The 27,908-nt window shown below is 39.6% G+C and overlaps 1 protein-coding gene across 7 annotated transcripts in view; it reads right to left on the minus strand.

Annotated features, from left to right (window-relative positions):
• Window positions 1-3,366: 3,366 nt before the first annotated feature.
• LOC133483283 (transcription factor SOX-13-like) overlaps window positions 3,367-27,908 on the minus strand; it is a 76,711-nt gene continuing 52,169 nt past the window's right edge. For 4 of the 7 annotated variants that reach the window (XM_061784277.1, XM_061784274.1, XM_061784280.1 and 1 more), the window contains 11 exons: window positions 24,049-24,221; window positions 21,558-21,626; window positions 21,327-21,441; window positions 15,458-15,522; window positions 14,807-14,972; window positions 14,032-14,150; window positions 11,280-11,385; window positions 10,276-10,383; window positions 8,309-8,473; window positions 7,131-7,347; window positions 3,367-5,450 (listed from right to left, as the gene is read on the minus strand). In XM_061784277.1, coding sequence (XP_061640261.1) covers window positions 5,156-5,450; window positions 7,131-7,347; window positions 8,309-8,473; window positions 10,276-10,383; window positions 11,280-11,385; window positions 14,032-14,150; window positions 14,807-14,972; window positions 15,458-15,522; window positions 21,327-21,441; window positions 21,558-21,626; window positions 24,049-24,221 — 1,598 coding nt within the window. In that variant the 3' untranslated portion in view covers window positions 3,367-5,155. The remainder of the gene's footprint in view (window positions 5,451-7,130; window positions 7,348-8,308; window positions 8,474-10,275; window positions 10,384-11,279; window positions 11,386-14,031; window positions 14,151-14,806; window positions 14,973-15,457; window positions 15,523-21,326; window positions 21,442-21,557; window positions 21,627-24,048; window positions 24,222-27,908) is intronic. The other 3 variants (XM_061784278.1, XM_061784276.1, XM_061784279.1) reach the window with 3 other exon arrangements.

Genomic DNA, 27,908 nt, shown 5'->3' on the forward strand with positions numbered 1-27,908 from the left:
CTATCCATTTTGCAAAAGTGTTGCTTAATTTATCCTGGGTATTTCTGCTGACAACATTGCCACGGGTACAATCTTCCAGCATTGCTTGTCGTCCTGTGCCTGTTGCCGATGTTGGTAGCGTTTTTGGTAGCAGCTGCCTCAAACGTGTCTTGCTTTGAGATGTAATTTCAAACTTGATCTGCTTTGATGAAAAGAAAATTTTGTGCTGCAATATATGCAAATTACCTTAAGTGCCATTGGGGTGACTTTTGAAGTGAAATTTGCCGCCAAGCACACCCTGTTGGCATCTTCTCACTCCTCTTTGCACTGGCATAAGCACTGACTTCTTCACTGACCTCATAGCAACCTGCGCCCCCTTTCAGACCATCCGTGGCTAAGGTAAAGGAGTGTGCGGTCAAAATAAATTGTGTGGTTAATCAGTGTCAATACATGATTAATGTGATGATTTTTTTTGTAATTAACCATATGCGTTAACACGTTAATTTTGACAGCCTTAGTTTTAACATATACATTAGTATTTCTAGATTTGAGTGCACTAGTTTAAGCGAAATACGTTGTTGTGTACACCTGAAGTTTGTCTCTTCAATAATGCCATGGCTCTCCCCCCTCAATCTCTTGCGACATGCATTTGTCCTCATTAATAGTTATCATGCAGAAAAATAACTAAAAACACTCTGGGCTGCTCTATGTTGTTTGATTGCTTATAATTTACTTTAACATCGGTGCTAATCTTAATAGCATGTGCAACCCAGTGTGTCTGCTGGTCACTTATTAATATCACAGTTGATTAACTACATATCCATACACCACCATTGCACAGGACCCTGCGATGTTACTATTGCGCAGAGGTACATTGCGATGACGATACTCAAATGATATATTGTGCAGCCCTACTTTTAAGATTTATTTCATTTTTATATCATTTTCATTCCACTTTTAAATAAAATCATTCCACTTGTACATAAAATCTCAACAAAAAAAAATACATTAAAGTTTGTTTTTGTAAGGTCACAAAACAACAAATGTTTCAAGGGTATGAATACTTTTTCAATTCACTGTAGATATATTTTCTGGACAACTGAAATTGGATGCTTTACCTCATGATTTCTCATGGCACACTTGGGTGCCACGACAACCTGGTTCACTGGCCTAGATTACCTAGGAGACTGCATTTCAATGGAGTGTTTCAGTTTTAGTGTGATGTTATATCTAGGCTAGATGTGATCTGGGTTTTCTGAAGGAAGAGCACCAACATTTATATTTAAGTCATTTTGATTAATGATTTTTGTATTCAGTGATTTAAAAAAACCCAGTTCAAATGTTTATTGGGACATTGTGTAAAATTGAAATTAAAACAGAATACAATGATTTACAAATGCTTTTCAGCCTATATTCAATTGAATACACTACAAAGACAAGATACTTAATGTTCCAAGTAAATTAATGTTATTGTTTTTTTTGGGGGGGGGGGTTGGGATTTCATCATCTAGGGTCCATAATATCATCAAAAGATTTAGAGAATCTGAAGAAATCTCTGCACGTAAGCGGCAAGGCCGAAAACCAACACTGAATGCCCGTGCCCTTCGACCCCTGCGTTAAAAACCGGCATCGTGTAAAGGATATTGCCACATGGGCTCAGGAACACTTCTGAAAACCATTGTCAGTTAACAGAGTTTTTCGCTACATCTGCAAATGCAAGTTCTAACTCCACCATGCCATACCATGATGTTATAATGCCCCCAAAACAATGACTGTACAATATTCACACAAGAATATGGCTTTGAGTGTAAAATGGTTGCAACATTTCCAAGCAGCGAAAGAATGAGGCATCTACACCAATCGCTCTACTTTCCCATACCTAATGTTGCAGAAATGTCTACGTACGATCCACGGCACAAGACGAGATTTCTATAGACTTTACTCTTCGAGGACTTCTTAAGGAGTACAAAGTAAAAATATCTGTTTTCAAATGTGGAGATTAAAAGTGAAAAGTCATCAGAAAAATAAATACTCAAAGATACAGATACCTGAAAAATGTACTTATGTATAGTAACGAAGTATGTAATTCGTGATTTCCCACCACTGAGGTGTTTTTAATGCAAATATTTACTGGCATTACTTCTTCACGTCTCCAGCGTAGGGAGACTACGTCGGAAAATTTCGGTTTACACCGTCGGCGTAAAACCCAATACTGTTGCGCAAATAAAGCCACTGCACTAGCCAGTAGGGGGCAATACACGCACGTGCAGTACATCTATCCACCGAACCATCATGATGCTTATTTTAGTTAGGGTAGAAGATGGTGGATAGGAAATTTTGTGGTTCACTGCTCTCTCGCTGTGTGCTGGAGCATATCGCAGCTATATACACCCTGGACTGGTCACCAGCCATTCGAACGCCCAACTGTGAGGCCAATGTGCTTGCTGCCACATGCAGTACTGTAGGTCAGGGCGGTCAAATGTACGGGCCGCGGGCTAGAACCGGCCCATCAGGAGGTCCGATCCAGCCTATGGGGATAGAGAACACATTAACTGCAATTTTTCAGTAAAACTATTGCTGATCATTTTGCCCACTAGGGATCGCGCTGACAACCACTTAAGATGATATTCTGAAATTGGCTGCTGCTCAGGATTTGACACCTGATAGTGATGCACTCGTCAAGGCTAAATGTTTCAGGAGCAAAGTAAACCTAGTTTGTATACAATTCTGTGCTACCTTTGCGCTGTGAATACATTTCTGTAAAATGAATACCAAGAGGAGAAATATTTGAAGACTGAATATTGCAAAATGTCACTCAAACCCTTTTTTTTTTAATGCACCAACGCAACTTGTGTATATACTTTTAGACATTAATTTACAAGGCAGGCAGATAACTGCAGTCTTCCTGAATAGTTACCACTTTAGTTTGTTTAGTGTCTTTTACAGTTGTCAAGTTTCCCATTATGGATGTTGAAATTTCTGTAAATTTAAAATAATTTCTAGATCTTAAGTTGTTTTTATAAAAAGTACATACTGTATTTGTAGATCCACATTCATCTCCATGCTGCACGTGGAAATGAAAAAACTGATTCATAAGACAGTTGAAACTGCACTCATTTTAATTTCAAATTTCACATTGCTCTTCTGATTTGCAACAAAGTTTGGAACAAGATAATAAATGTGAATATTTTTTGATTGTACTTGTAATTATTTGCACCACAACAATGGGGAAAATTTTGAATAGTCTTTATTTGTAGCTTATAAAGCCACGAATATACTGGTTGAGATCAAATTGGGGTGAATGTGGCCCCGGAACTAAAATGAGTTGGACACCCCCGCAGTAGTCCTATATACAGTGTGTACACACACGCACACTCACACACACACTTAGAGCAAAATGCATTTTTTATTTTTCACGAAAATAAACCCAACAAAACAGAATGTACACTTTTAAATTACACAAGCTCTTATAAAACAAAATAAAGTATCTTTCTATATTTACATCAGTAGGAGTAAAGACCAGTGCCCACAGCAGGATGTCTCCAGTAAAACGATATTGTGGATTTTCCTCTGGTGCCCATTTATTTTCATTGCAGCATCAACCCTGAGGTTTCCCCTTTTTGACTGGTTAACCTTGGAATTAGCCGAAAGTGAATTAAACCCAGTGTTCTGATGTTAGGTATTAAGAGTGACTGGAATATTCAAAATCATATCCAGCATGACCTTGATTTGCACTGCATTTAAAAAATTTTGTTTTCTGGATGTTTTCTATCACATTCACCTAAACTTCTTACGGACAACTAGAAATTCACTTTTTCAGTTGAAAAACGCTTACAGCAAAGAATACAGGATACATATAAATTGCATGAATATACAAAGTCCAGATTTGGTTTCAAGCATAAATCAGTGACAGTATAACTCCTCGTTTCACTCTGCAAGGTGAGGACTCAGTATGGCATGAATGATCCCCAAACATAAACACTGATGCATTCATTCACACACACAATCCAAAAACATTTCATAACCAACCATCCATTTTCTATACAGCTTGTAGTCATCTGGGTCACCAGTGAGCAGGAGCCTATCCCAGTTGACTTTGGGGCGGGAGGCAGGGTACACCCTGGACTGGTCGCCAGCCAATCACAGGGCACACATTGACAAAGAACCATTCAGTCTCACACTCACACCCATGGACAATTTTGAGTTTTCAATTAACCTAACATGAATGTTTTTAGAATGCAAGAGGAAGCTGGAGGACATGGAGACCATGCACACTCCACAGAAGTAGTCCGAGCCAAGGTTCAAACCCATCACCTCAGAGCTGTGGGCCAGACGTCCTAACCACTGACTCATTTCATAACCATTACTTGATTGTTGTTGTTTTGATTGATGTCAATGGAAGAATGGAATAAAAGGTGATAAAAAAAAGGCCAATGTGCAATTCTATCAAAAAGGAACCACACACAAGTAAGACTGAGTTATCAATTACTGAACATAACTTTCAATTGTAAACTCTTTTCCAGCACAGACTAAAAAATTGCTGATCACCACAATACCATAAGTGCACTGTAGGAGGTCATTTAAAAATGTATATTCTGTATATACATACATTATATATGCAGATTTTGCGCAGTAAAAAAAAAGTATCTGAACAAAGAAAACAGGCACCTGGATACACAGCAAAGGTGCAAACAAAACAGTCATATATATATATATATAAAGGCCAGCGGTTTGGCCCACCATGCATGATGCAACAGATCAAACCTTCAAAATAAGGTCATTTTAAAGGACCATGAGCAAAAATAAAGGTTTGTCTATGTTGTCACAATCTAACTTCATCAGCAGGAGGCAGTGCAGGCGTATGAATAAGCCAAATATTTCCCAAATAGAAGATTAATTGTTAATCCTTTCTATGTAGAATCCATAGCCTTCTTGACCAACAAAATTGGAGCAAGAAAAGACTGTAACCTGATATACTGGATTATAACTTGACATTGCCCGGTTCTAAATGGACGTCCTTATTGACTTTTGACATGAAATAAGTGAGATAAGAGCTTGCCTTTATGTGCATTGGGTGTGTGTCACTGGGGATAATTTACAACCGAATGGGGCTTCCTAAAATTCAGTGACAACCAAATCCCTTCTTTTATTTCCAGATAATTCTGATGTATTCCTTTCAATCTGTGAGGAGCACAAGTTCCCCCTCACTTCTCTCCCCTCTGTCACTTTCCTCTCCTTCGCTATACGGTGCCTGCTCTAGCTCTGTGTCCATCTGCCTCACCCGGGGCAGAGGGGCAGGCGTGGCCGGGCCCTCGACTCGGTGCGACATCGGCGGAGGCTGCGGCAGGTAGTGCTCCAGAACGGAGGAGTGAAAGGACATGGATCCCATGGAGACAGAGCCGCCGCTGCCGCCACCAGCCGGGTACAAGGCGTCATTGTGAGAGTAGTGGATGGACTGTGGTTCTGTTGGACTAAATAGACAAGAAAATGATTTCTTGGTTAAAAAACAAAAAACAAATACATAAATAATAAAATAAAATAATAATAAAATAAAAAAATTTAAGAACTGCCAAGAGAACTGTTGTGAATGAATTAATACAATTTCGAGGAACAAATATTGGAAAATAAATTGCAAATGTAGCTTCTGATAGTGTTTAGGCCAACAAAGAGTTGGGCAGTGGTGGCATTCAACTAAGGGGAGGGGGGCATCCAAACAGATTTTGGTGGGCATTTAAATTGTCCCTCATTCGTGCATTTTGAACAAATGTATTTGGATCACAAATTTTTTGCACAAACAAAACAAAGGTTACAGAGAAAACAAAGTATGCATTCTAACGTGGGCCAATGTTCTTTTTAGAGAGAAGGACATTTTATCTTGACAAACCAAACAACCTTTTGCATGTGCCAACAATTTGTCTTGTGGCGTGACAGATTGCAAATTTAGAAACTGCACTGTAACTAATTCCCTAATTGATGAGCGGCAGTGAATGTTTCTCCTAAGGTCATTGCAAATGCCTTTCCTCCTTGGCATTGTGATAGCACACGCCCAAATCCACACCACAAATTACAGTTCAAACGCTTGGGAGAGGAGACTCGCAATTGTTGGTGGAGATATTGTTGTGTGTGTGTTGTGTTGATTTAAACAGTTTAACACATACTATAAAAAAGGCAGTAAGCACATTCAAGCAACCTTTTTCCCCCCGTCATGTATAGTCTCTCACATAAAAAAAAAAAAATCTGTTAAAATGTTAAAAATCAATGTGCACCCTGCTTTAGTGTGTGTCGAAAGGATAAACAAATCCAAAAACGTGTTATGCTTTTTCTATGCCATAAAATCTATGCAATGCTTGCATAGATGCCAATGATTCTATTTCACGATGGATCACCACGTGTTATATCAATTTTAAACATTACTTGGCTTTGTTTAAATCAATAAATACAAATAGTTGGATACGAGCTTCCTTTTTTCTATATAAAATAATTAAACTTAAAATTAAAATTTAGAGTCTTCAATTAACCTACCATGCATGTTTTTGGGATGTGGGCGGAAACCGGAGTACCCAGAGAAAACCGCTTATCCTAACCAGGGTCGCGGGCGCGCTGGAGCCAATCCCAGCAACCAAACATGCAAAGTCCACACAGGCGGGGCCTGGATTTGAACCCCGGTCCTCAGAACTGTGAGGCAGATGTGCTAACCAGTCGGCCACCGTGCCGCCGGAAACGGCTACAGTGATTCCTTAAGTTGGTGTCCCTGACAAATGTTTGTATGACAGGCTTTACAGCACGTGTGACTTGTTCACCGTACTTTGTGCTTCCCTGTCTGTTTGTAAAACGGTAAATGTGTCCCGATATCTGCTTTTAAAAAGTTTGGAGCGTCCTTAACTTTGAACTAGTGGCCTGAAATGCGACGAACGGATGACGTCATTATCGTTACCTCCCAGTGCCAAAAACCTCAAGAATTGAAAATGAGTGTACTTTCACATGACTTCAAGAACAGAGCTCAAGAGCCTACTGTGCAACTGTAACTGGACACGTTAAGGAAATGTTGTGAATAAAGTCATCAGAACCAAACAGCCATAGTGACAAATTGATACTACTATTTGATAATGAATACCACAACTGAATTCATTAAGCGTGTGTGGTATTTAGACCTCCTGGTGTAGGGTGTCCTCTGTTCCTGTCGGCGGCTCTTCATCATGGCTTTGTATTCGCCCACCCTCAGCCTCCGTCCCTCCACGATACAGGTGCGTTTGGGCCGGGGTTTGTACTTGTAGTCTGGGTAGCGTTCCAGGTGCTGCCTGCTCAGTCTGGCCTGCTCTTCATAGTAAGGCTGTTTCTCCTGGTTGGACATGGACTTCCACCTGGAGCCTAATAGCAAACAGACATCAATAATGGGGAAAGAGAGTGAGTGATGGTGAAGATCAGATTGAATCTACAGTTCCATCTAAAATCGACAGATCTAATGAAATTCAGTTTTACTTTTAAATCTGAAAACAGCTGTTTACTTTTTTATTTGTCAATTGACATTGACACTATCAGTATGAAAATACTAGAAAATATCAACAAATCATTGTACACAATAATGTATCACAAGGGACAATCTTGATTTTGTCATTGAACTCAATATTGAAATGGAGGAAAGCACCATAAATGTTCAGAAGGTGCATTTTTTTACGGTACAAGCGCATGCAATATGAACAACTGTAAATATGTTTTGCCTTGGAATACAATAGCGAGATTAGACATGAACTTTTACAGGAATCCAGACTTCAGTTGAATGTAAATATTCCTGTAAAAATCATCCACTGGACTGGTGTTATCAGGTGACACAGAGATGTACAACTGCTTCACTCCATGCCTCCTGATGACACTGCAAGAGGGAGCATACAGATTAAATAATACACGGTCTTAAAATTGAGCCCTGGGGCACCTCACATTAATTCATAACCTTTCGTGGGGCATGTATCCAAACTTACCATACATGTTTTCTCAGTGAGGTAGAATAAAAAAAAAAAAAGGTAGCTTTTGTGACCGCCGTTTATTTATTCTATGGTTTTTAGCGAGTCAGTCTATGTTCAATTTTTAATGAATATAAAGATTTGATTACATTTAGCAATAGAAATGAATGTTTCCAATTCCCATAAAAAAAATAAAAATATTTTGTGCTAAATTTTGCTTTAAGTAAGTGTGTGTGGTATCGTGGGTGCGTGCGTACGTGCATGCGGTATAAGGAGCAAGTGGCTGTTGATACCGCTGCATGTATTAGCAAGGATGTGTCTCAGAATAGAGGCACACAGTGCAACCCACTCCTACCCCCTGCTTGGCTCACCCAGGATTTTGCTGATGGAGGAGTTGTGCATATCAGGAAAGGCCTGCAGGATTCTCCTGCGCTCATCCTTGGCCCAAACCATGAAGGCATTCATAGGTCTCTTGATGTGGCCTGAAGACGGAGGGGGGCGGGCCTCAGAGTAGCTGCCTGGGACCTGTAGGGTACCTACAGGGCACAGAGAACAAGTTAATCACACACAGCGGCTGAAGTAAGTTTTTAACATGTCAACATTTTTCTTATGAAATACTGTATATTTCCAAAGGTGCTATTGACATGAAAACTTCACCAGATGTTGGAAACTGTACTGTAATGTCTCGTGTATAATGTGCATTCTTCCCCCCCAAAAAATTATAAAAAGTCAATAGTGGGCATTATACATAGGTATAGGGGAAAATGGAAAAAAAAACTTTCACATTTTATTAATGTATGCCACCATCTAGAGGTTATGAAAAAGCTGTACACTTTAATTCCAAAATGCCACCGTCACCGAGGTTATGAGAAAGGTGTACACTTTCATTCTACTATGCCAAAGCCACCTAGAGGTTATGAAAAAGGTGTAGCCTACACTTTCATTCCAATATGACATACGTATGACTGCATATATGTACAGTTGTGCTCATAAGTTTTCATACCCTGGCTGAATTTGTGAAATATTTTTATTTATTTTTATTTATTTATTTAATTTTTTTTTTAAGTATGACTGATGACTGAACAACAACCATCATCAATTTCTTTATGGTTATGTTTTGTTGAATGATAATACTTTTCTGAAATGCTTGACAATTTAATTTTAATCCCTTTAAAATACAATTAAACGTGTTTCGTCTGGCCTGCCATGTTTTCTTTAAAGAATTGTACCCATTTTAGAAATTTTGCCTAGGTAATCAAAAATATGAACAACTGTGTGTTTTTTCATTTACAAACTAAAAGCAGGGCTGTGAATTTCAAAATAAGAGCAATTAAATAAAAATTAAGTATTATGTGTTCAAATAAAGTGCTTATCCTCAAAATAATTATTTGAAAAAACTAACAAAATAAAGTTAATGCTTCATGTTTTGATCATATGGGTTGAAGTAAAATCATGCATTGTAAAAATGCTTTACACATAGGTAGAAGGGTTTTTCAGAATTTTGGGGGTGCGTATTATACACAAGAAATTACGGTAATCCATACATATGAAGAAAGTTCAAACAAATAAACTCAGAAATTAAGTTATGTGTAATAATGTGAAATGACAGGGAAAAAGTATTGAACACGCCAACTGGAATTCATTTAATACTTTGTATAAAAGCCTTTGTTTGCAATGAGAGCTTCAAGATGCCTCCTGTACGGAGAAACTAGTCACATGCATTGCTCTGGTGTGATTTTGACCCATTCCTCCACACAAGCAGTCTTCAAATCTTGAAGGTTCCGTGCGCTTCTTTTATGGACCTTGAGTTTCAGTTCTTTCCATAGATTTCGATTGGATTCAAGTCAGGTGATTGGCTGGGCCATTCTACCAGCTTTATTTTTTTCAAACCAATTGAGTTTCCTTGGCAGTATGTTTTGGATCATTATCCTGCTGAAATGTCCACCCTCGTTTTATTTTCATCATTTTTGTCAAGAATGTCTCGGTACGTTTGCCCATTCACCCTTCCTTCAATAATGCGAAGTTTACAAGTACCATTTTCTGAAAAGCACCTCACACCAACATGTTCCCACCTCCGAACTTCACTGTTGGTATGGTGTTTTAGGGTGATGTGCAGTGCCATTTCTGTGCATTATGGCATCCAAACAGTTCAGTTTTGGTCCGACCAGAATATATTCTCCCAGTTTTTAACTGGCTTCTCCAAATGTTGTTCAGCAAACTTTAAACGAGGTTTGGTATGCTTTTTTTTTTCCAGCAATGGGGTCTTGCATGGGTGAGCGTGTATATAGGCCATGGCGGCGGAGTGCATTACTCACTGTTTTCCTTGTGACAACAGTACCTGCTAATTCCAGGTCTTTTTGAAGCTCTCCACAAGTGATCCTTGGCTCTTGGACAACTCTTCTGATTATTCTTTGCACTCCTCTGTCAGAAATCTTGCGAGGAACACCTGATCGAGGCAAATTTATGGTTGTATGATTGGCTTTCCACTTGTGTATTATGGCCCCAACCGTGCTCACTGGAACATTCAGAAACTTAGATATTCGCCTGTAACCAATGCCATCGTTATGTTTTGCAACAATTAGTTTGCAATGGTCTTGTGACAGCACTCTGCTCTTACCCATCATGAGATGTGTCTTGACTCGCAAATTGGTAATGAGACCTTTTTGTAGGCCATCAATTAGGACCGAACCAGCTGATATTCACTTGCACTGACAAGGGGTTTTATTGCTGTTTGATTACTGATAGATTTTAGGTGTTGTCTTGGCTTTCCATGCCTTATTGCGCCTCCCTATCTTCATGTGTTCAATACTTTTTCCCTATGTCATTTCACATTATGACACACAACTTAATTTCTGATCTTATTTATTCTACTTTCTTTGGATGTGTGAATTACTTGGGGTGTTCCCAACATCTGGTGAAAATTTCATGTCAATAGCACCTTTGGAAATATATTTTGTGAGAAAAATGGTGAAGTGTTAAATACTTATTTCAGCTGTTGTGTGTGTGTGTATATATAGCAGGCGTGCTGGAGCCTATCACAGCTAGCCACGTCTTGGCAGTGTTATTTGGTGAATGGGTATCTATAGTTATCTTTTGTTTGAGAACTGAACTAAACTATTAGCAACTGAAATCAATCCTACAGTATATGTATTTCGAAGAAGAGTGACACAAGGGGGAAGCTGCCAAGAGGACATGATCATGAGGTGAGAAATATTTGTTTGCCTGGAATTGTTTTGTCATTAGTACCCTATGTTGTCACTTACGATGTAACCATTCTTGCTCTTCCACACTAAAAGATGCCTTCTACTAGCGTTTGAGTCGTGCTGGTTTGGTTCGACTTACTCTCAGAGTCACTGCTGAGGTGGTCATCAGTGGACAGCAATGTGTGTCGGTCGTCACCTTGCTCGGAGTGCACAATTCTCTCACCACAAGGAAGATATTTGCAGTCCTAAAGAAAAAAAAACAAGTCACACGTGCTTTGTACTCTGAAGAAGTTATGACTAGAATTTTAATTGCAAGCAATAGGTTAGATGTTCTCCAAGGGCGTGCTCAAGGTGTTACACACCGCGCTATTTTGGAGTACAGAAAGTACAGACCTGGCACACGAGCTACATCAGCTGCTGTTTAAAAGTTTAAAATGAGAGCTGTAAATGCGAAGAAAGAAAATGACTCCACAAGAGAGGACAAAGAAATTGCGTTTATTGTCTGAGGGAGAAGAGGTGAAGGAGACAAAGCAGTCAGGAATGCAAGGCTGAATTGGAAAAGCTGCTCATGATATGGTATCTTTCATTGATGAACTTGTTAATAATATTTTATTCCGATAGCAGGGGATACCAAAAAGAGGAAAGTGCTTTCAGCCGTATAGAGGCGTGGTTGAGCAGGATCATTTAGAGGAAGAGGAGGAGGAGACGAAAACACTACAATGTTAAAGTACACAAAGAGGTAGACAGGTGGCTACGTCAATGCCACATTGAGGCCTTTGTAGTATTGTGTGGCCGCAACAGCTGTGGCTTTAGTGCCAGACCGAGACCAATGCCACCTCAAGAAATGAACACCAAAGAATAGAATTTTACACAAAACACACGTGGCATGTAGGCTTGGAACAGTGGTTTGGTGCATGTAAAAGGGAATGATTAGAGACTGGATGAGTTTGTTAAGAAAATAAATAAAATAAACACTCAAACTAAACTTTAAAAACCAAGAGTGACATTAAGACTATGGAAGCAACGCGCAAGAGTTGCTGTGATGTTAATTTCAGTCGACAGCAGAGGGTGATATTGCCCAACATGGCGGCCCCTTGAGAAGAATCAAGATTGATGAATTATTCTTTTTAATTCTAATTCCACAAACGCAATATTAACTGGAACACCGTGTTTTGACTAGTGCTAGGACATAAGTATTGTTGCAAAAAAAAAAGAAAGAAAGGGATTTAGTACCTTCTTTAATGGCAACATTTCTAGCACATTGCTCTTCGATGTTTCAACCGTGACCTGGAAGTTCTTCTCAAGCCGCCATATGAGAAGCATCTTAATTCTCTTAAGTGCACATCAAAGAGCAAGGATCGAACTTCGAAAAGGTTTCACAAAAAAATTATAATCGAGAAAAAATGCTTCCCTGATGTCTCTTGACGGTGACATATCCAAATGGGTGTGTCCTAGCTGGATCATTAACAGAGCAAGACTTAAAATGAGTTTGTCTTTTGTTTTTGTCAGTCCTTGAGTATCCGTCCATCCATTTTCGATACTGCTTATGCCATTTAATTTTATCAATAACGGTAAAGACATGAATTTCCTCTTGAAAATCAATTAATTTTACTGATATGAGTATTTGAATTATTGGCAGTTGTTATCCATCAAAAGCTCATAATTCTTTTTTGATGAAAAAAATATTTTAAAATAATATTTTTCAAACCTTTAATGCCAAATGTCTTTACCGTTAGGTGCCCCAAATGAAGTTGTATCATTTGCAACATGCTCTGATGATGCTAATTACATTTTTGGATATATAGCATTTTTCTCCTTTTGCTTAATATGCCTTTTCCATGAAAACGAACACAAACGCATCATAGTGTCTTTAGAGTTTCTTTTTTTTGGTTCTTTTACAAACGCTCCTTCTTTGTCACTCAAGCTGTCTTTACCATTAATGCCACTGGAGTGAGCCTCATTATGTTGTTGCAATACACCAGAGGGATCAATGAGCTGAAGTCCCAGGATAAGGCAGCCATTTGGCATTCACACAATGGCAGACAGCAAAATAATTGGTATTACTTCTGAGATATGGATGAATATGTATGAATTTGTGAAAGTGTCAGAACTTTTGCATGACTTTACAGTTATTACAATTGTATAAACACAACAGTGTAATGGGTTTAATGAGTAGTTAGGATCGTTTCTGTACTTGTATCCATTTGAATGGCAACACGTAAATGTCACTCACAGGATTTTTATAAAGCTGTTTATGTCTTTACCGTTATGCACTTTTGTCTTTACCGTTATAAAGTGTTTTTCAATGGGCCACCACAATTTGCTCTGTTGATAAGGATTGGCTTTACTATGAATGCCTACATTTTTAAATCATCAACAACTTTTTGAAAATAGAACTTTAAGCGTGGCTGTTTCGGCTTAGGAGACATTTAACCATGTAAAACCAAGACATCATAAAAAAGTTGCTAAATTAGATTTTTTTTTTTACCCCAATTTTAGTTTGAGCAATAATAAATACTGAAATTACTTAATTACACTGGCTCATGGTTACTACACAATAAATGTATGTAACAACTAGGGTGCCATTTTGTTTCATGCCAACATGGGAGGAGTGAGGATTGAGGACAGAGGAGATTGCAAATAAAGAAATTATATTTAGTCACAGTGTAAGCGGGGAGCCTATCCCAACTGACTTTGGGCGAGAGGAGCACCCTGGACTGGTCGCCAGTCAATCACACAGCACATACAGTATTGACATAAAACCATGGACACTCACATTCACACCTATAGATAATTTGAAGCCTGAAACCCCAGCGAAAACTGGACAGGTCCAGAAGACGTCAAGACTAAGAGAGAGAATAATAGAGTCTTTCATTTGGAGGTTTGCTGACCAATTTTCTGCTGGTTTCTCTGTCGGTTTGTCTCTCTCGGCCTCCGGCATTGTGACTCCTCAGTAGCTGCTGGGCATCATGGATGGCCTGGGTGACTACATCACTGTCTCTGAGTAAACCTTTGCCACAAAACAGCGAAAGAGAGAGGATGTTTAGTTTGGAAAAAAAAGCTTCAATATACTTAGCTGTTCTAAATTTGTTTTTTTTAATATTCTGTGAATATAAGTAAATTGAATATAACATTTCAGAATTTCTTCCTGCATTTTAACATCGTTTCTCTCACGTAAATACTAGTGCATGACTAAATTATTGCCTCTCAGCGTTGTTGCTTTGCCTCAAATTGCCGTTAAAATGTTTTAACAGTTTGAGAGAAAACAAGTCTACCAATAGAACCAAGTGTTTGTTTTTCGATTCATAAGACGAAACAAGTCAAGGTGTTGTTTCTCACCTTTTATGATTCAAAGTTTTTAAGGTTATCGTGCCCAGTAAAGGTACTAAGTAATAGGTAGTACTCTATTAAGGAGCTGTACACGTTTGATGAATAAACATGGTTACGAATATCACAGCTAGAAAAATGACACCATCTCCAACGTATTAGTCAAACTGACAAGAGCACTACACACATTTAATTTACTATATATACCAATTTATTTCACTAATGATTAAAATGCCAAATGATGCCCTAAGTTGACTGTATTTTAAAAGGCAGCTTGACTGAGTGTTTGATGGTTGGCTTTGTGTCACAGCAGAGTGAGTGATGCAGGTCATAACTCACTGAGGGCAGATTGTGGTGGGCTGTTTGATGCGTCCTTTGGCATATCTCTGTGTATGTAGGTGCCCTGCACCCCCAGCGATCCCAGCTCCATGCATTTTGGACTGTGGGCTTTCCCCAGCTCCAGTCCTTTAGGTTTGGACGTCAGATTCAAAGGCTGACCTGCTTCCTAAAGCCAGAGTGAGAGCGGCTGTGTGTCAATCAGGCGTGTTACAGCGTATCTGTCGCACCCTTCAAAGCATCTCTTTTTTTTCTCTCTCTCTTGGTTTATTTCTCTACCCTTTTGTTTAATTGAGCTTTGGTAATTGGTCTCTTATCTTGAGAAACTCCCATCCCCACACACGCATATACACAACCCACACAAAAGACACAAGCCTTTGAAAACAGGGTGTGTTCTGTTTGAGAATTTCTATTCTTGTTGTATCCTGAATAGGAGGCTCACTTGGTCTGGATGTACAGTATAATAACACTGATGTTTAACTGTACACAAACACTATTATTCATAGCTCCCTCAATTATCTTTGCAGTTTGAACATTTGTTACATTTATGAGTGTATAAAGGTTAAGTATTTACAAAACAATATAAATGGGTGTGCTTAAATAATGGCAGATTCATTAAAAGGAACAGAAAGAGCAGCAATTTGGAGACAATACCTGTCGGATGGAACCACCGCTCCTCTTGACAGGCGTGGACAGTAGCTGCATGGGATAATCCAGAGCTGGAAAAGATATTTAGATTTATAAATGAAAAAAAAATAGCAAAAAAGCCATTCATCAATTCATTTTCTAAACCATTGATTGCCTTTGCACAGTTTTGGTTGCTGGATCTTTTCCCAGAAAATATTGGGCAAGATAATAAAAGTGGGGACGTTAACTTAAGGGATGTGATGTAAACAGCATCAAATGATAATTACTTGTTGAATAATGTATGTCATCTTTTGAACTGATGATTTATGATGATTGATTGATGTACATAGGTAAAAGTCATGTGTTGTGTAAATTCACCAATATAGACCTTCGGCTGGCCTGGGAACGCCTCGGGATCCCCCCGGAAGATCTGGATAAAGTGGCTGGGAAGAGGGAAGTCTGGGCGTCCCTGCTAAAGCTACTGCCCCCGCGACCCGACCCCGGATAAGCGGTAGAAAATGGATGGATGGATGGATGGATAGACTGACTAACAGGGATTGTGATCTGATTCAACTTTGTATTATTTATTTTTCAAAGTGTGTGTGTGTGGGGGGTAGGAGGGGTGGGGGGTTTACCCAGTTTTGTGAAATGCGAGTCTGTTTTAACATCTTTAAACATTATAACATTTAATAAATGTACAGTGATAAATGTGAAAAGATATTTCGATTTCTGGTACTAAATCTTATCAGCTGTTCATGGCGTGTCTTTATGACAGCTGTTGGTCTTGAAAAAAACAAACATTTAAGCCTTTCATCAGACTAATATGGAAATATAAGAGACAAATGTATTGTTAAATTACATAGTTTCACTTCCTTTGTTAAATATGCTAAATATACATTATGTATCGCTATAAATTACTACCCAAATATATTTTTTGCACAATCACAGTATATTTATAATATTGTTATTGTTGGCAACATATGCAAAGGTTTGTGTCAGTCACTGTGATTCCCAACCCTATAACTTGCTCTGCAACATCGCGTGGACATCTGGGACGGTGTCTCAGGATTGGCAGACTGGGGTGGTGGTCCCCCTTTTTATTAAAGGGAACTAGAGGGTGTGTTCCAGCTACAGGGGGATCACACTCCTCAGCCTCCCTGGTAAGGTATATTCAGGGCTGCTAAAGAGGAAGTTCCATCGGGATGTTGAATCTCAGATTCAGGAGGAGCAGTGTGGTTTTCGTCCTGGCCGTGGAACAGTGGACCAGCTCTACACCCTCAGGGTCTTCGAGGGTGCATGGGAGTTGGCCCAACGACTTTTGTGGACTTGGAGAAGGCTTTTGACCGTGTCCCTCGGGGAGTCCTGCGGGGGGGGGGCTTTGGGAGTATACCGAACCCACTGATACAGATTGTTCAGTCCCTGTAAGACCAGTGTCAGAGTTTGGTCCGCATTGCTGGCAGTAAGTTTCTGGCAAGGGTTGGCCACCAAGGTTGCCCTTTGTCACCGATTCTGTTCATAATTTTATGGATATAATTTCTTGGCGCAAACGAGGAGTAGAGGAGGTCCAGTTTGGTGCCCTCAGTATTGCATCTCTTGTTTTTGCAGATGATGTGGTTCTGCCGGCTTATTCAAGCCATGATCTCCAACTCTCACTGGAGCAGTTTGCAGCCAAGTGTGAGGCAGTTGGGATGAAAATCAGCACCTCTAAATTTGAGACCATAGTCATCAGTCGGAAAAGTGTGGAGTGCCCTCTCCAGGTTGGACATGATATCCTGCCCCAAGTGGAGGAGTTCAATTATCTTGGGGTCTTGTTCACGAGTGAGGGAAGAATGGAACGGGAAATTGACAGGAAGATGGGTGCAGCATCTGCAGTGATGCAGACTTTGTATTGGTTCATTGTGGTGAAGAAGGAGCTTAGCAAAAAGGCAAAGCTCTCAATTTACCGGTAGATCTACGTTCCTACCCTCCTTTATGGTCACGAGCTGTGGGTTGTGACCGAAAAGAACAAGATCCTGGATACAAGCGGCCGAAAATGAGTTTCCTCTACAGGGTTTTCGGGTAAAATAATGATGATCTCGTCTCAATTTACTCACAAATGTCATTTCTTAGTGTGAAAACCTGGCCTGTTTAATTGAACACAAAGCTGATACAATGGCAGAAAGCCATGACTTATTCTGTAGTATGAATTGAAAATGGTAGATACACAGGTCTATTGTTACCTTATGCCATCTAATTGAAGAGCATTTAATTGTTCTGCCTGTCATAATACATGGCTGGCTTGGAAAGATGAACAAAGCTTTACAGTGTTTGTAATTGATAATAATTCTCAGACAAATTAAGTGAAATTGGATGATTTCCCGCAGGACCCCTGATGATCTGTCACTGCACATTGATGTGCCACGGCACCTTGGTTGGGAATCACTGGTCTAATGGATATGTACACCAATATGCTTGAGATACTTCTGTATTATGACAACTTGTTCAACCATTTTGGATGTCAAGATTTACTGTATTTACTTGGGTTCTTTCCATTTCTTCTGATCATCCTTGAATGGAGTCCATTGGAGTCCAGCTGTTTGATTATACTGATTGGACTTGATTAGGAAAACTACACACCTGTCTATATAGGACCTTACAGCTCACAGTGCATGTCAGAGCAAATGAAAATCATGAGGTCAAAGGAACTGCCTGAAGAGCTCATTGACAGAATTCTGGCAAGGCACAGATCTGGCAAAGGTAACAAAAGAAATTCTGGCGCACTTAAGGTTCCTAAGAGCACAGTGGCTTCCATAATCCTTTAATGGAAGACATTTGGGACGACCAGAACCCTACCTACAGCTGGCCGTCCGGCCAAACTGAGCAATTGGGGGAGAAGAGCCTCGGTGAGAGAGGTAAACAAGAACCCAAAGATCACTGTGGCTGAGCTCCAGAGATGTAGTGGGGAGATGGGAGAAAGTTCTAGAAAGTCAACCATCACTGGAGCCCTCCACCAGTTGGGGCTTTATGGCAGAGTGGCCCGACGGAAGCCTCTCCTCAGTGCAATATACATGAAAGCCTGCAGGGAGTTTGCTACAAAACACCTGAAGGACTCCAAGATGGTGAGAAATAAGATTCTCTGGTCTGATGAGACCAAGATAGAACTTTTTGGCCTTAATTGTAAGCGGTATGTGTGGAGAAAACCAGGCACTGCTCATCACCTGTCCAATACAGTCCCAAGAGTGAAGCATGGTGGTGGCAGCATCATGCTGTGGGGGTGTTTTTCTGCCGCAGGGACAGGACGACTGGTTGCAATCGAAGGAACTATGAATGCGGCCAATTACAGGGATATCCTGGACGAAAAACTTCTTCAGAGTGCTCAGGACCTCAGACTGGGCCAAAGGTTCACCTTCTAACAAGACAATGACCCTAAGCACACAGCTAAAATAACGAAGGAGTGGGTTGACAACAACTCTGTGACTGTTCTTGAATGGCTCAGCCAGAGCCCTGACTTAAAGCCAATTGAGCATCTCCGAAGAGACCTGAAAATGGCTGTCCACCAACGTTCACTATCCAACCTGACAGAACTGGAGAGGCTCTACAAGGAGGAAGGGCGGAGGAAAAACTTGTTGCATCATTCCCAAGAAGACTCATGGCTGTATTAGCACAAAAGAGTGCTTCTACTAAATACTGAGCAAAGGGTCTGAATACTTATGGCTGTGTGATATTTCAGTTTTTCTTTTTTAATAAATCTGCCAAAATTTCAACAATTCTGTTTTTTTCTGTCAATATGGGGTGCTATGTGTACAACAATGAGGAAACAAATGAACTTAAATGATTTTAGCAAATGGCTGCAATATAACAAAGAGTGAAAAAATTAAGGGGGTCTGAATACTTTTCATTCCTACTGTATATGATGAAGTAATGCCTAATTGTTGTGGGGGGTGGACTATTCAACAGAGAACACAATAAAAAATGTTGATCAACATGACATAAGCAATTGATCATGAAGGAAACAGCTGAGAATTGTCATTTGCATGGATGCCACAAAGCATTTGCAACTTGTTCAAAGAAATGAGACATTTCTTTTATGATGTGCACAAATTACACCACATTGATGTGAAGATTGAACAAGTAGTTTTGAGAATTTCAATCTGATCTGAGAAATGTACCAAAGCGACCGAGAAAAACAGAGACACATTTAAGAGGCTACTCCTCTGAACTCTTCTACACAAAACACACACTTTATAGTCTTTTCAATGTGTTGTAGCCAATTCACACATATTTTTGAAATAAAGAAAGTCAGCGCATAGCTATTCTACAATTTGTTTTTCAGTGTGACCTTTCTTTCTTTCGGTCTGAAAAGACTGATACGAAAAGGTCATTCTCAAGTGCAGCTAAACAAATTTGTGTTACCTCCTAACTGTACATACAGAAATGTGAGAGACAAATATCTTATCTATATAGAGTTCAAAAGATGCCTTTATTTTTTTCCATGAAAAAGACCTTGAGGTGAAGTAAACAAATATGCCTTTCAAACATTAAACCTTAGTTTCGATCTTATCTGCTGTAAACATACTTGATGTTCCATGGACATTGACAATTGACAGATCTGGACTGACAGCAATAATCCTTCCACGAGGTTTCTGACCCTTTCTCAGATACATTAAGAGTTATAAGAAAGGGCCAAGAATTTTTTTTTCGTGTCACACAAGCACAAAGCATAGCATATTTTACTCCCAGACTCGGCCACAGTTGAAGTGCAATGAAAACAAATCAACAGCAGTAAAAGTGCATTTGCTAACAACTAATAAATAAGGGGGCAAGCCAAGCTGACAAATGTACTTTCATTACTAAACAACGAACAATAGAACTTGACAGGGTTATTTTATTAGGTCTTATAAAGTTGAGCAAAGCTCGTGTTCAAATCTGAAATGTAACACAATCACTCATGCCAGCAAGTCTGTTATCACTAGCTGGCATGAGTGATTGTGTTACATTACATTACAAAACGAAACGTGAACAGGCTCCTCAATTAAACTGGGTCACCGCAGTAATCAAAGACACTAAACTCACCTAATGCAAATGCAAGTTCATAAAATACCAAAAAGGTTTTAAGCTTATTTTAATTAACTATTTTAACTATGCAGCATGGTGAAAAATGGATCGCACATCTGCCTCACATTTCTGTGGGTGGAGGTTTGAATCAGGGCTTTGGCCTTCCCATGTGGAGTTTGCATGTTCTTCCCATGCTTGCCTGGGTTTTCTCCAGATACTCCCGTTTCTTTATTGATGACTCTAAATTGTCCTTACGTGTGCGTGAGATTGGTTGTTTTTCTATGTGTCCTGCGATTGGCTGGTGACCAGTCCAGGGTATACCCTGCCTCTCATCCAAAGTCAGCTGGGACAGGGTCCAGCATTCCTCTGCCAATTGTGAGGAGAAGCGGTATAGAAGATGGATGGATATTTTAACTTTGCTTTATTATAGGTCATTAATACATTTCATCGAAATTATTTAAACGCATATTTTCTCCAGTTACTTTTGTCCACAGTAAAATCAGTCATTGAACCGTTTCAGAATTTTAAAATAATTTGTGTTCATTTCGATTATTATCCAGTCAAAGACAATAAGTATTTTATGAGCTGAAAGACTTTTATAAGAAAGGTCGATATTGCAAATACTGACTTTCCTCTTCGGAACTTTTGCAATTCGCTCAGGCATCCATAGACTTGTAGGGGATCAAAAATAATAAACTGCTCATTACAGCAAATTTTCTGTGATGTGTATTACCTTTATTAATTAATTGAACAAACTGATGGACATTTTAGTACATATCACCACTTAGTCTGCTATATTCCAGCATAAATAATTGTAACATGAACACAGCATTGACACCTCTCACTTAGATGGCTGACTCACCTGGCTTGTATGGGATTGGCTGCAATGGCAAGTTTATCTGTGGGTCAGAGGGGACTGAAAGAGACTGGGCGTTGGGGTGGAAAGCAGGGATCATCACGTAGGGCATGTTTACCTGCTGGGACGAGGTAGGACAAATCTAACTTACATGACAGGCCTTGCTTTTTTTATGTAGAAACATTGTGCATCTGTGTATGTTCGTGTGCGTGTGTGTGTCTGTGTGTTCTAGCTGACCTGAATCTGCTGCTGAAGAAGGTTGATCTTGTGCTGCTGCTGGATCAGCTGCTGTTGTTGTTTAGCAATCTTAGACAAGACGTGATTGTTACATACACACATATCGCATTGTATGTTTCACACAGTGACTAGTGTGCACAGTGTGAGCAGGATCAGAATCTTAATCAGGTGCTCAAACTGTGGCAAGCACTTACGCTGCCATACATACACTCACATCCAAAAGTATTGGGACAATTAAGCAAAACTTTTTTCTTTTTCTTTTGACTGAATACTGAAAACATTTGGGTTTGGCATCAAAAGATTAATATCAAACAAGGGATTAATGATTCCGCTTTAATTTTCAGGTATTTAAATATGAATCTGATGCCCAACTTACAGGTCAGTTGACAAAGATGTTATGGGGTCAGTTAAAATTCATATTAGCATTGTTTATGTTATGTAATACATGCACGTAACGTCCAGCAAGTTTTCAACTATACTTTAGCTAAAAATGAGGTATTTATTACACGTATTGAGCACTCTCCGAACATACCCGAAGCTCAAGACACCGGGTGTGGTTACTCTATCCACCGCAAGGGTTAACGGAAGTGACATTCCAATTGACAAACACAGTGCGCAACACACTATACGCAATGGCGACCAACGTGTTTGAATATGACGAGTAGGAGGATTTCGACGTACAGGACCACCCAACTGAATCGTCAAACCGTACATGTTTGAGCCAATCAGGAGGTCGGAACCTGACGGTGACGACGACAAGCAGCCAAGTAGCAGCTTGTACAACAGAAAAAGAGAGTAGCCACTGGGTCGATGTGACAGTATGTCAAAATCATTTCTTTTTATACAATCATGGATTGAAATAATGGCAGGGTGCCAATGTTTTTTAGCACGACTATACGTATTGTATATTCATATATGTTTCAGTGACACGGCACAAGCGTTTATATAGTATGCAGTATTTCTATATATTGTATGCCCCAGGCTTGAGTAGCGTTGTAACACACCGCACAGAAAGTCTTTGCTGTGTCTGTTGGCTTGTCCATCCATCCATCCATTTTCTACCGCTTATCCGAGGTCGGGTCGCAGGGGCAGTAGCTTTAGCAGGGACGCCCAGACTTCCCTCTTCTTGGAGGTATTGATTCTCATCCCAGCCACTTCACACTCGGCTGCGAACTGCTCCAGTGAGAGTTGGAGATCACGGCTTGATGAAGCCAACAGAACCACATCATCTGCAAAAACCAGAGATGCAATACTGAGGCCACCAAACCGGACCCCTTCTACGCCTCGGCTACGCCTTGAAATTCTGTCCATAAAAGTTATGAACAGAATCGGTGACAAAGGGCAGCCTTAGCGGAGTCCAACCCTCACCGTTGGCTTGTCATATAGGCAAAAGTACAGACGACAGTACTGAAAAGTACTGCGTGGGTCTTTTTTTTTTTGCCCAGTGCATAGTAACCATAATAGAGTCGTAGGTGTATATACAAGGTGTGGTTACTCTATCCACCACAAGGGCTACCAGAAGTGACGTTGCAATTGAAAAACAGCACGCTACACTCTATACGCAATGGCGAGCAACGTGTTGGAATATGAGGAGGATTTCGACGTCTGTAGGCAAAAGTACAGACGACAGTACTGAAAAGTTTTTTTTCCTACTCCCCAGTGCATAGTAACCATAATAGAGTCGTTGGTATATACAAGGAAATCCTCACGTCTTGTCTGTGTCGCTTTGCCGCGGCACCGTGGGGGCTGCGAGATTTAGTTCTCTTGCTGGCGGTTGAGGTTCCGATGGCCGTAGGAAAAATAGTTGGCAGCGCACCTGGTTTCAGCCTCTACCTCTGTATCCAATGCTTTCTTTCTCAAAACACGCCAGTTCGAAGTATTCAGCACAGAGTTTGGAATGCTTGCTAGGCACCCATAGCTGACCACCTGTCGATTGACTTACCCTATCCATTGCTCACGTATTCCTTTTTACTTGAAATGCCACAAAAACTGTTGCTACTGCCTGAACCATTTGTACAACCAAATTCCACACAATAAACCATCGTGACATCGCTAAATCATACGACAACAAATATACAAGAACAACAGCATGGAACAACAGCACACAACGCCAAATGAACAGGGTGTTTGGCTCATGTGACGTCACAGTGCCGGATAAAGCCAAAGACCTTCGGAAGGTGCTAGATGCAAAAAGCAGGAGGCGCATTCTGAATCATATTTATCGATTTAACTGCTGTATATCTGCTATATAATCACTTCAAAATGGCAGATGTGGTTTGTAAAGGGGTTCTAGAGTTATCAAGAAAATTCTTAACATCTTTGTCCTCTGACCTTTAAGATGATAGTACCTTTTGTTTGACCCCAACCTTTTTTTCATAACAGCAAAAAGTATTGGAACATGTGACTGACAAGTGTTGTCTTCACTCTCACGTCTGCGCTCAGCCACAGAGCCAACACCAGTGACGATCCATAGGTCTGAGTAGTATGCTACCTGTTCTTGCTGCTGCCGGGCTAGCTCCATTTGCTGCTGCTGTTTTTCCAGAAGCAAGGCAGCCATGTTCCTCTGCTCAGAGTGGGCACCCAGGAGCTGCTCCCTTAGTCCACTCAGTTGGTTGATCATCATCAACAACTGGAGCTCCTTCTCCGCTAGAGATTCTGGGTTTCCTGGTCATTGGTTTAAGAGAAAAAAAATGAAGTAAATTATACACTGCAAGCAAATCCATCCACATGCTATTTTCATTTTTCTGCACTGCTTGGTTTTGTTTAGGGTCATAGAGAAACTACTGTTGATTGCATCTGAATTGGTGAGAGGCAGGGTACATCTAGAAATAATCATTAGTCAAGCACAGGACTGACATAGAAATAGATCTTCCCATTACCCTAATATGCAATACATGTTTTGGACTTTTGCAGGAAGTCGGATAAAAGAACCCACATCAGCACGGGGTGAACATACCCCACAGATAAGGGCTTGAGCTGAGATTCAAACTCAGATCCAAAACTTTATCTCTAAAAAGCAGACAAACATTGCTTGCAAGTGCACCGCTTAACATTGGAAGTAAATACAAGAATTGTGTGTGTGAAATACTCCATATGTGGTCTAACTGGAGTTAACCAGAAATACAAATACAATACACTGAGAATATAATCTGTCAAAAAATGTTAAAATTATTTGATAAACCCGACATACAGTACCTGTAAATTATGCTAGCATTAGCGTTCTAATGTTACCATCGAGTTGTGTGCGTGCCAAAGATTTTGGCATTGACTCAGATTTGGTGTTTCAAAAACACATTTGGTATGCCTGAGTAGATTGCAGAAATTCTGAAGAATTGCCAGTATATACTATTAACTCATTTCCTGCCAATGCCATCCAAAGACATCATTCGGAATTGAGCTATTCCCAGCCAATGCGGTCTAAAGACGTCAATGGCGTTTTTTTAACGGGGATGGATGTGGGAGGGTCCTGTGCAGTTTGTGTGCTTGTCAACCCTCCGGTTAACTGCAATGAGGAATTGTACGCTGTAGAGGGCAACAATGCCTGGAGGTGAATGTCTCTCCCTCAGATTGAAGAACACAAAGAAGGAGGAGGAGAAATGGGTAGGAGGAGACAATGCGAAGAGGCAAGCATAATGGCGGAAAAGAGAGTAGACAAAATGAAAACAAATCTAAAAATAAACTTTCGGTACTCGAAATGTATTACGTCAAGGCAAAAAAAATATTCCCGCGACCGACAGGAATGACGCCTTAGATCATGGAAGGGAATAAAGGATGACGCTCCGAGCCAATCACTTTGTTGCAAAGCTATCGCCCAAAATCCCGGGCCATATGGCGAGATGCTTTTGGCCGCTTGCCAGCTGATCCTCTGTCGACCAGGATTTGAGTAAATGGGATCTGGAATCGTGATGAGTGAACTCCCTCTGGATCGCCTGGAAGGAGCCGAGCTTCAAACTGAGCTTTCGCAGGATGATAATTGAGATGAGGGTAACTCGTTTGCAGCTCGCGTTAGCTACATTTAGCGAGCAAACACGCTCCTTCAATCCTAGTTAGATGAACATAATATAGTCCTACTAGTTCACATTATAAATGCAACATCTGTTGTCAGTACTGATTTTAATTTTCCATTTCCAGCTCGTCCATCTTCCAGTAATTCAACACCCAAGTCAAACGTCTTTAAGGATTGCGACAAAGTAATGTTTTTCTTTACCCTTTCAAGACACGTCATCAATAAAAAGTATTCTCTCGTACTCGTTTTTTTTTTATTTTTTATTTTTACAGGTTATGCATACAGCAGACGTTCGAATCCCATTCCAGTATGCAGGCAAATAAAAAAGGTAATTGAAAGCTTTTTTTTTTTTTTTTTTCCTTCTGGTCCCACTACAGCAATTTCAACAATGTATTTTTATAGTAATAGTTTTTTCTAAACTGACTGTTTTTTCTAAATTTCTAAACTGCACAGGTTGTGCTTCGAGCAGAAGTAGGGACTGGTTTCAAGGACAATGACAACCACAGAAGATCCCATTCACCGCCACCAAAGAATAAAATCCAGATGTGGATAAAACTTTGCTAGATTTTATGCGCAAGGTAACAAAAACCTGGATTATTGAGCAAACGGTAGAGGAGGAGAATTAGGAGGAAGAAAGTGCAAGTGTGGGAACCCCATTTGTTCATGCATTTTTGTCTAATGTAAATTCTGTACATAGTTATACAGACCCTTTCCAAACAATTAGAATATCATGGAAAAGTTTATTTATTTCCATAATTCCATTCAAAACGTTAAACTTTCAAAGATTATAGATTCGGCGCCCACAATTTAAACAATTTCAAGTACCGTAATTTCTTGTGTACAATGCACATTTTTTACCCCAAAAATTTTTTCAAGTCAATAGGAGCAAAATCATGCATTCTAAAAATGCATTATACATAGGTAGAAGGGTTTTCCAGAAATTTGAGGTCTACTTTGGGGGTGCGCAATATACATGGGTGTGCCTTATACACTGGAAATTATGGTATTTATTTGTTTATTTTTATATAATTTGGGCTTCCAGCTCATAAAACCCACGGAATCATGAATTCATAAAATTTTAATACAGTGAAGAAATCAGCCCAAATTTTTACCATCCTTACCACTGATACCCATCCTATGGAGGGTATCAATGATGGTCTTCTGGCCAGTTTTCAAATCTGCAGTCTTTCCCATATTGAATCCAGCTGAGACAATTGAACCAAACTGCACCAATTTAATGACACCTGGGGAAACCTGTGCAGGTGCTTTGAGTTTAATAGATGATTTGTGTCTGACACTCCTTTTAAAACATTTATGGCCTGCAAAATTTGGGCTGATTTCTTCACAGTATTCTAATTTTTTGAATTCCTGATTTCGTGGGTTTTATAAGATGGAAGCCCAAATTATGTAAAAATAAACAAATAAATACTTGAAATTGTTTAAATTGTGGGCCCTGAATCTATGATCTATGAACGTTTCACTTTTTGAATGGAATTATGGAAATAAATAAACTTTTTCATGATATTCTAATTTTTGGACAAGGGTCTGTACTTGTAAATAAATGTTTCTGTCAAAGTACTTTCTCAGTGTCGTTTTATGTTCAGATGTTTGAGATTTTCACTAAAGAAAAAAATATTCATGTCAAAGTCATTGTTCTGCTTGATCTGTCTGCTTTAAAAAAAAAGGCTGTTTTCTCAGTATTTTTCGTTCGGAAACAGATCTGGCTGAAAGTAGCCTATAATTGACTGCTGATTACTAAAGAACGGTATAAGCAAGAGACAAACTTTTGTCTTTTTACTGATGAAAAAAGAGAGTGTGATCTTTCTTTTGGTGGTTTTGGTGTTTACATAGTCATAATACACAATATTCTGTGGGGCTTGAAAAATGAGTGAAATTGCCCGAAAATGCCAGGCAGTCTTGGGGTTCCCTGCTCAGGAAATGGCTGGCAGTCAATAAGTTAATGGTAATATATATGTATATATATATATATTTAACATAGTGGTTGAATGCTGAAGTTAGTGAAACACAAAATCTGAGTCAATGACAACAACAAAAAACCATAAAACCGTATAATTATTATATTCTGGTACTGTATAGATTACGAAATGAAACAAGCAACAGATATAATGGCAAAATGTGCCACACTGATTATGTCATCAGAATAATAGAAAGGCATTGTTTGGTAAAAGAGAAGGAAAGAGTTGATAATGACGTACAAATATCTCACCTCTCATGGCGTTGTCAACATTTGAGCTCAACAAATATAGAACACAATGGGTTGAACTGTTTGGTACAAGGAAATGTAGCCAGTCAAGTGGAATGCATCCGACAGCAAACTACACTTG

Source organism: Phyllopteryx taeniolatus, chromosome 9 (genome assembly GCF_024500385.1).
Source record: "Phyllopteryx taeniolatus isolate TA_2022b chromosome 9, UOR_Ptae_1.2, whole genome shotgun sequence".
Taxonomy (NCBI): Eukaryota; Metazoa; Chordata; class Actinopteri; order Syngnathiformes; family Syngnathidae; genus Phyllopteryx; species Phyllopteryx taeniolatus.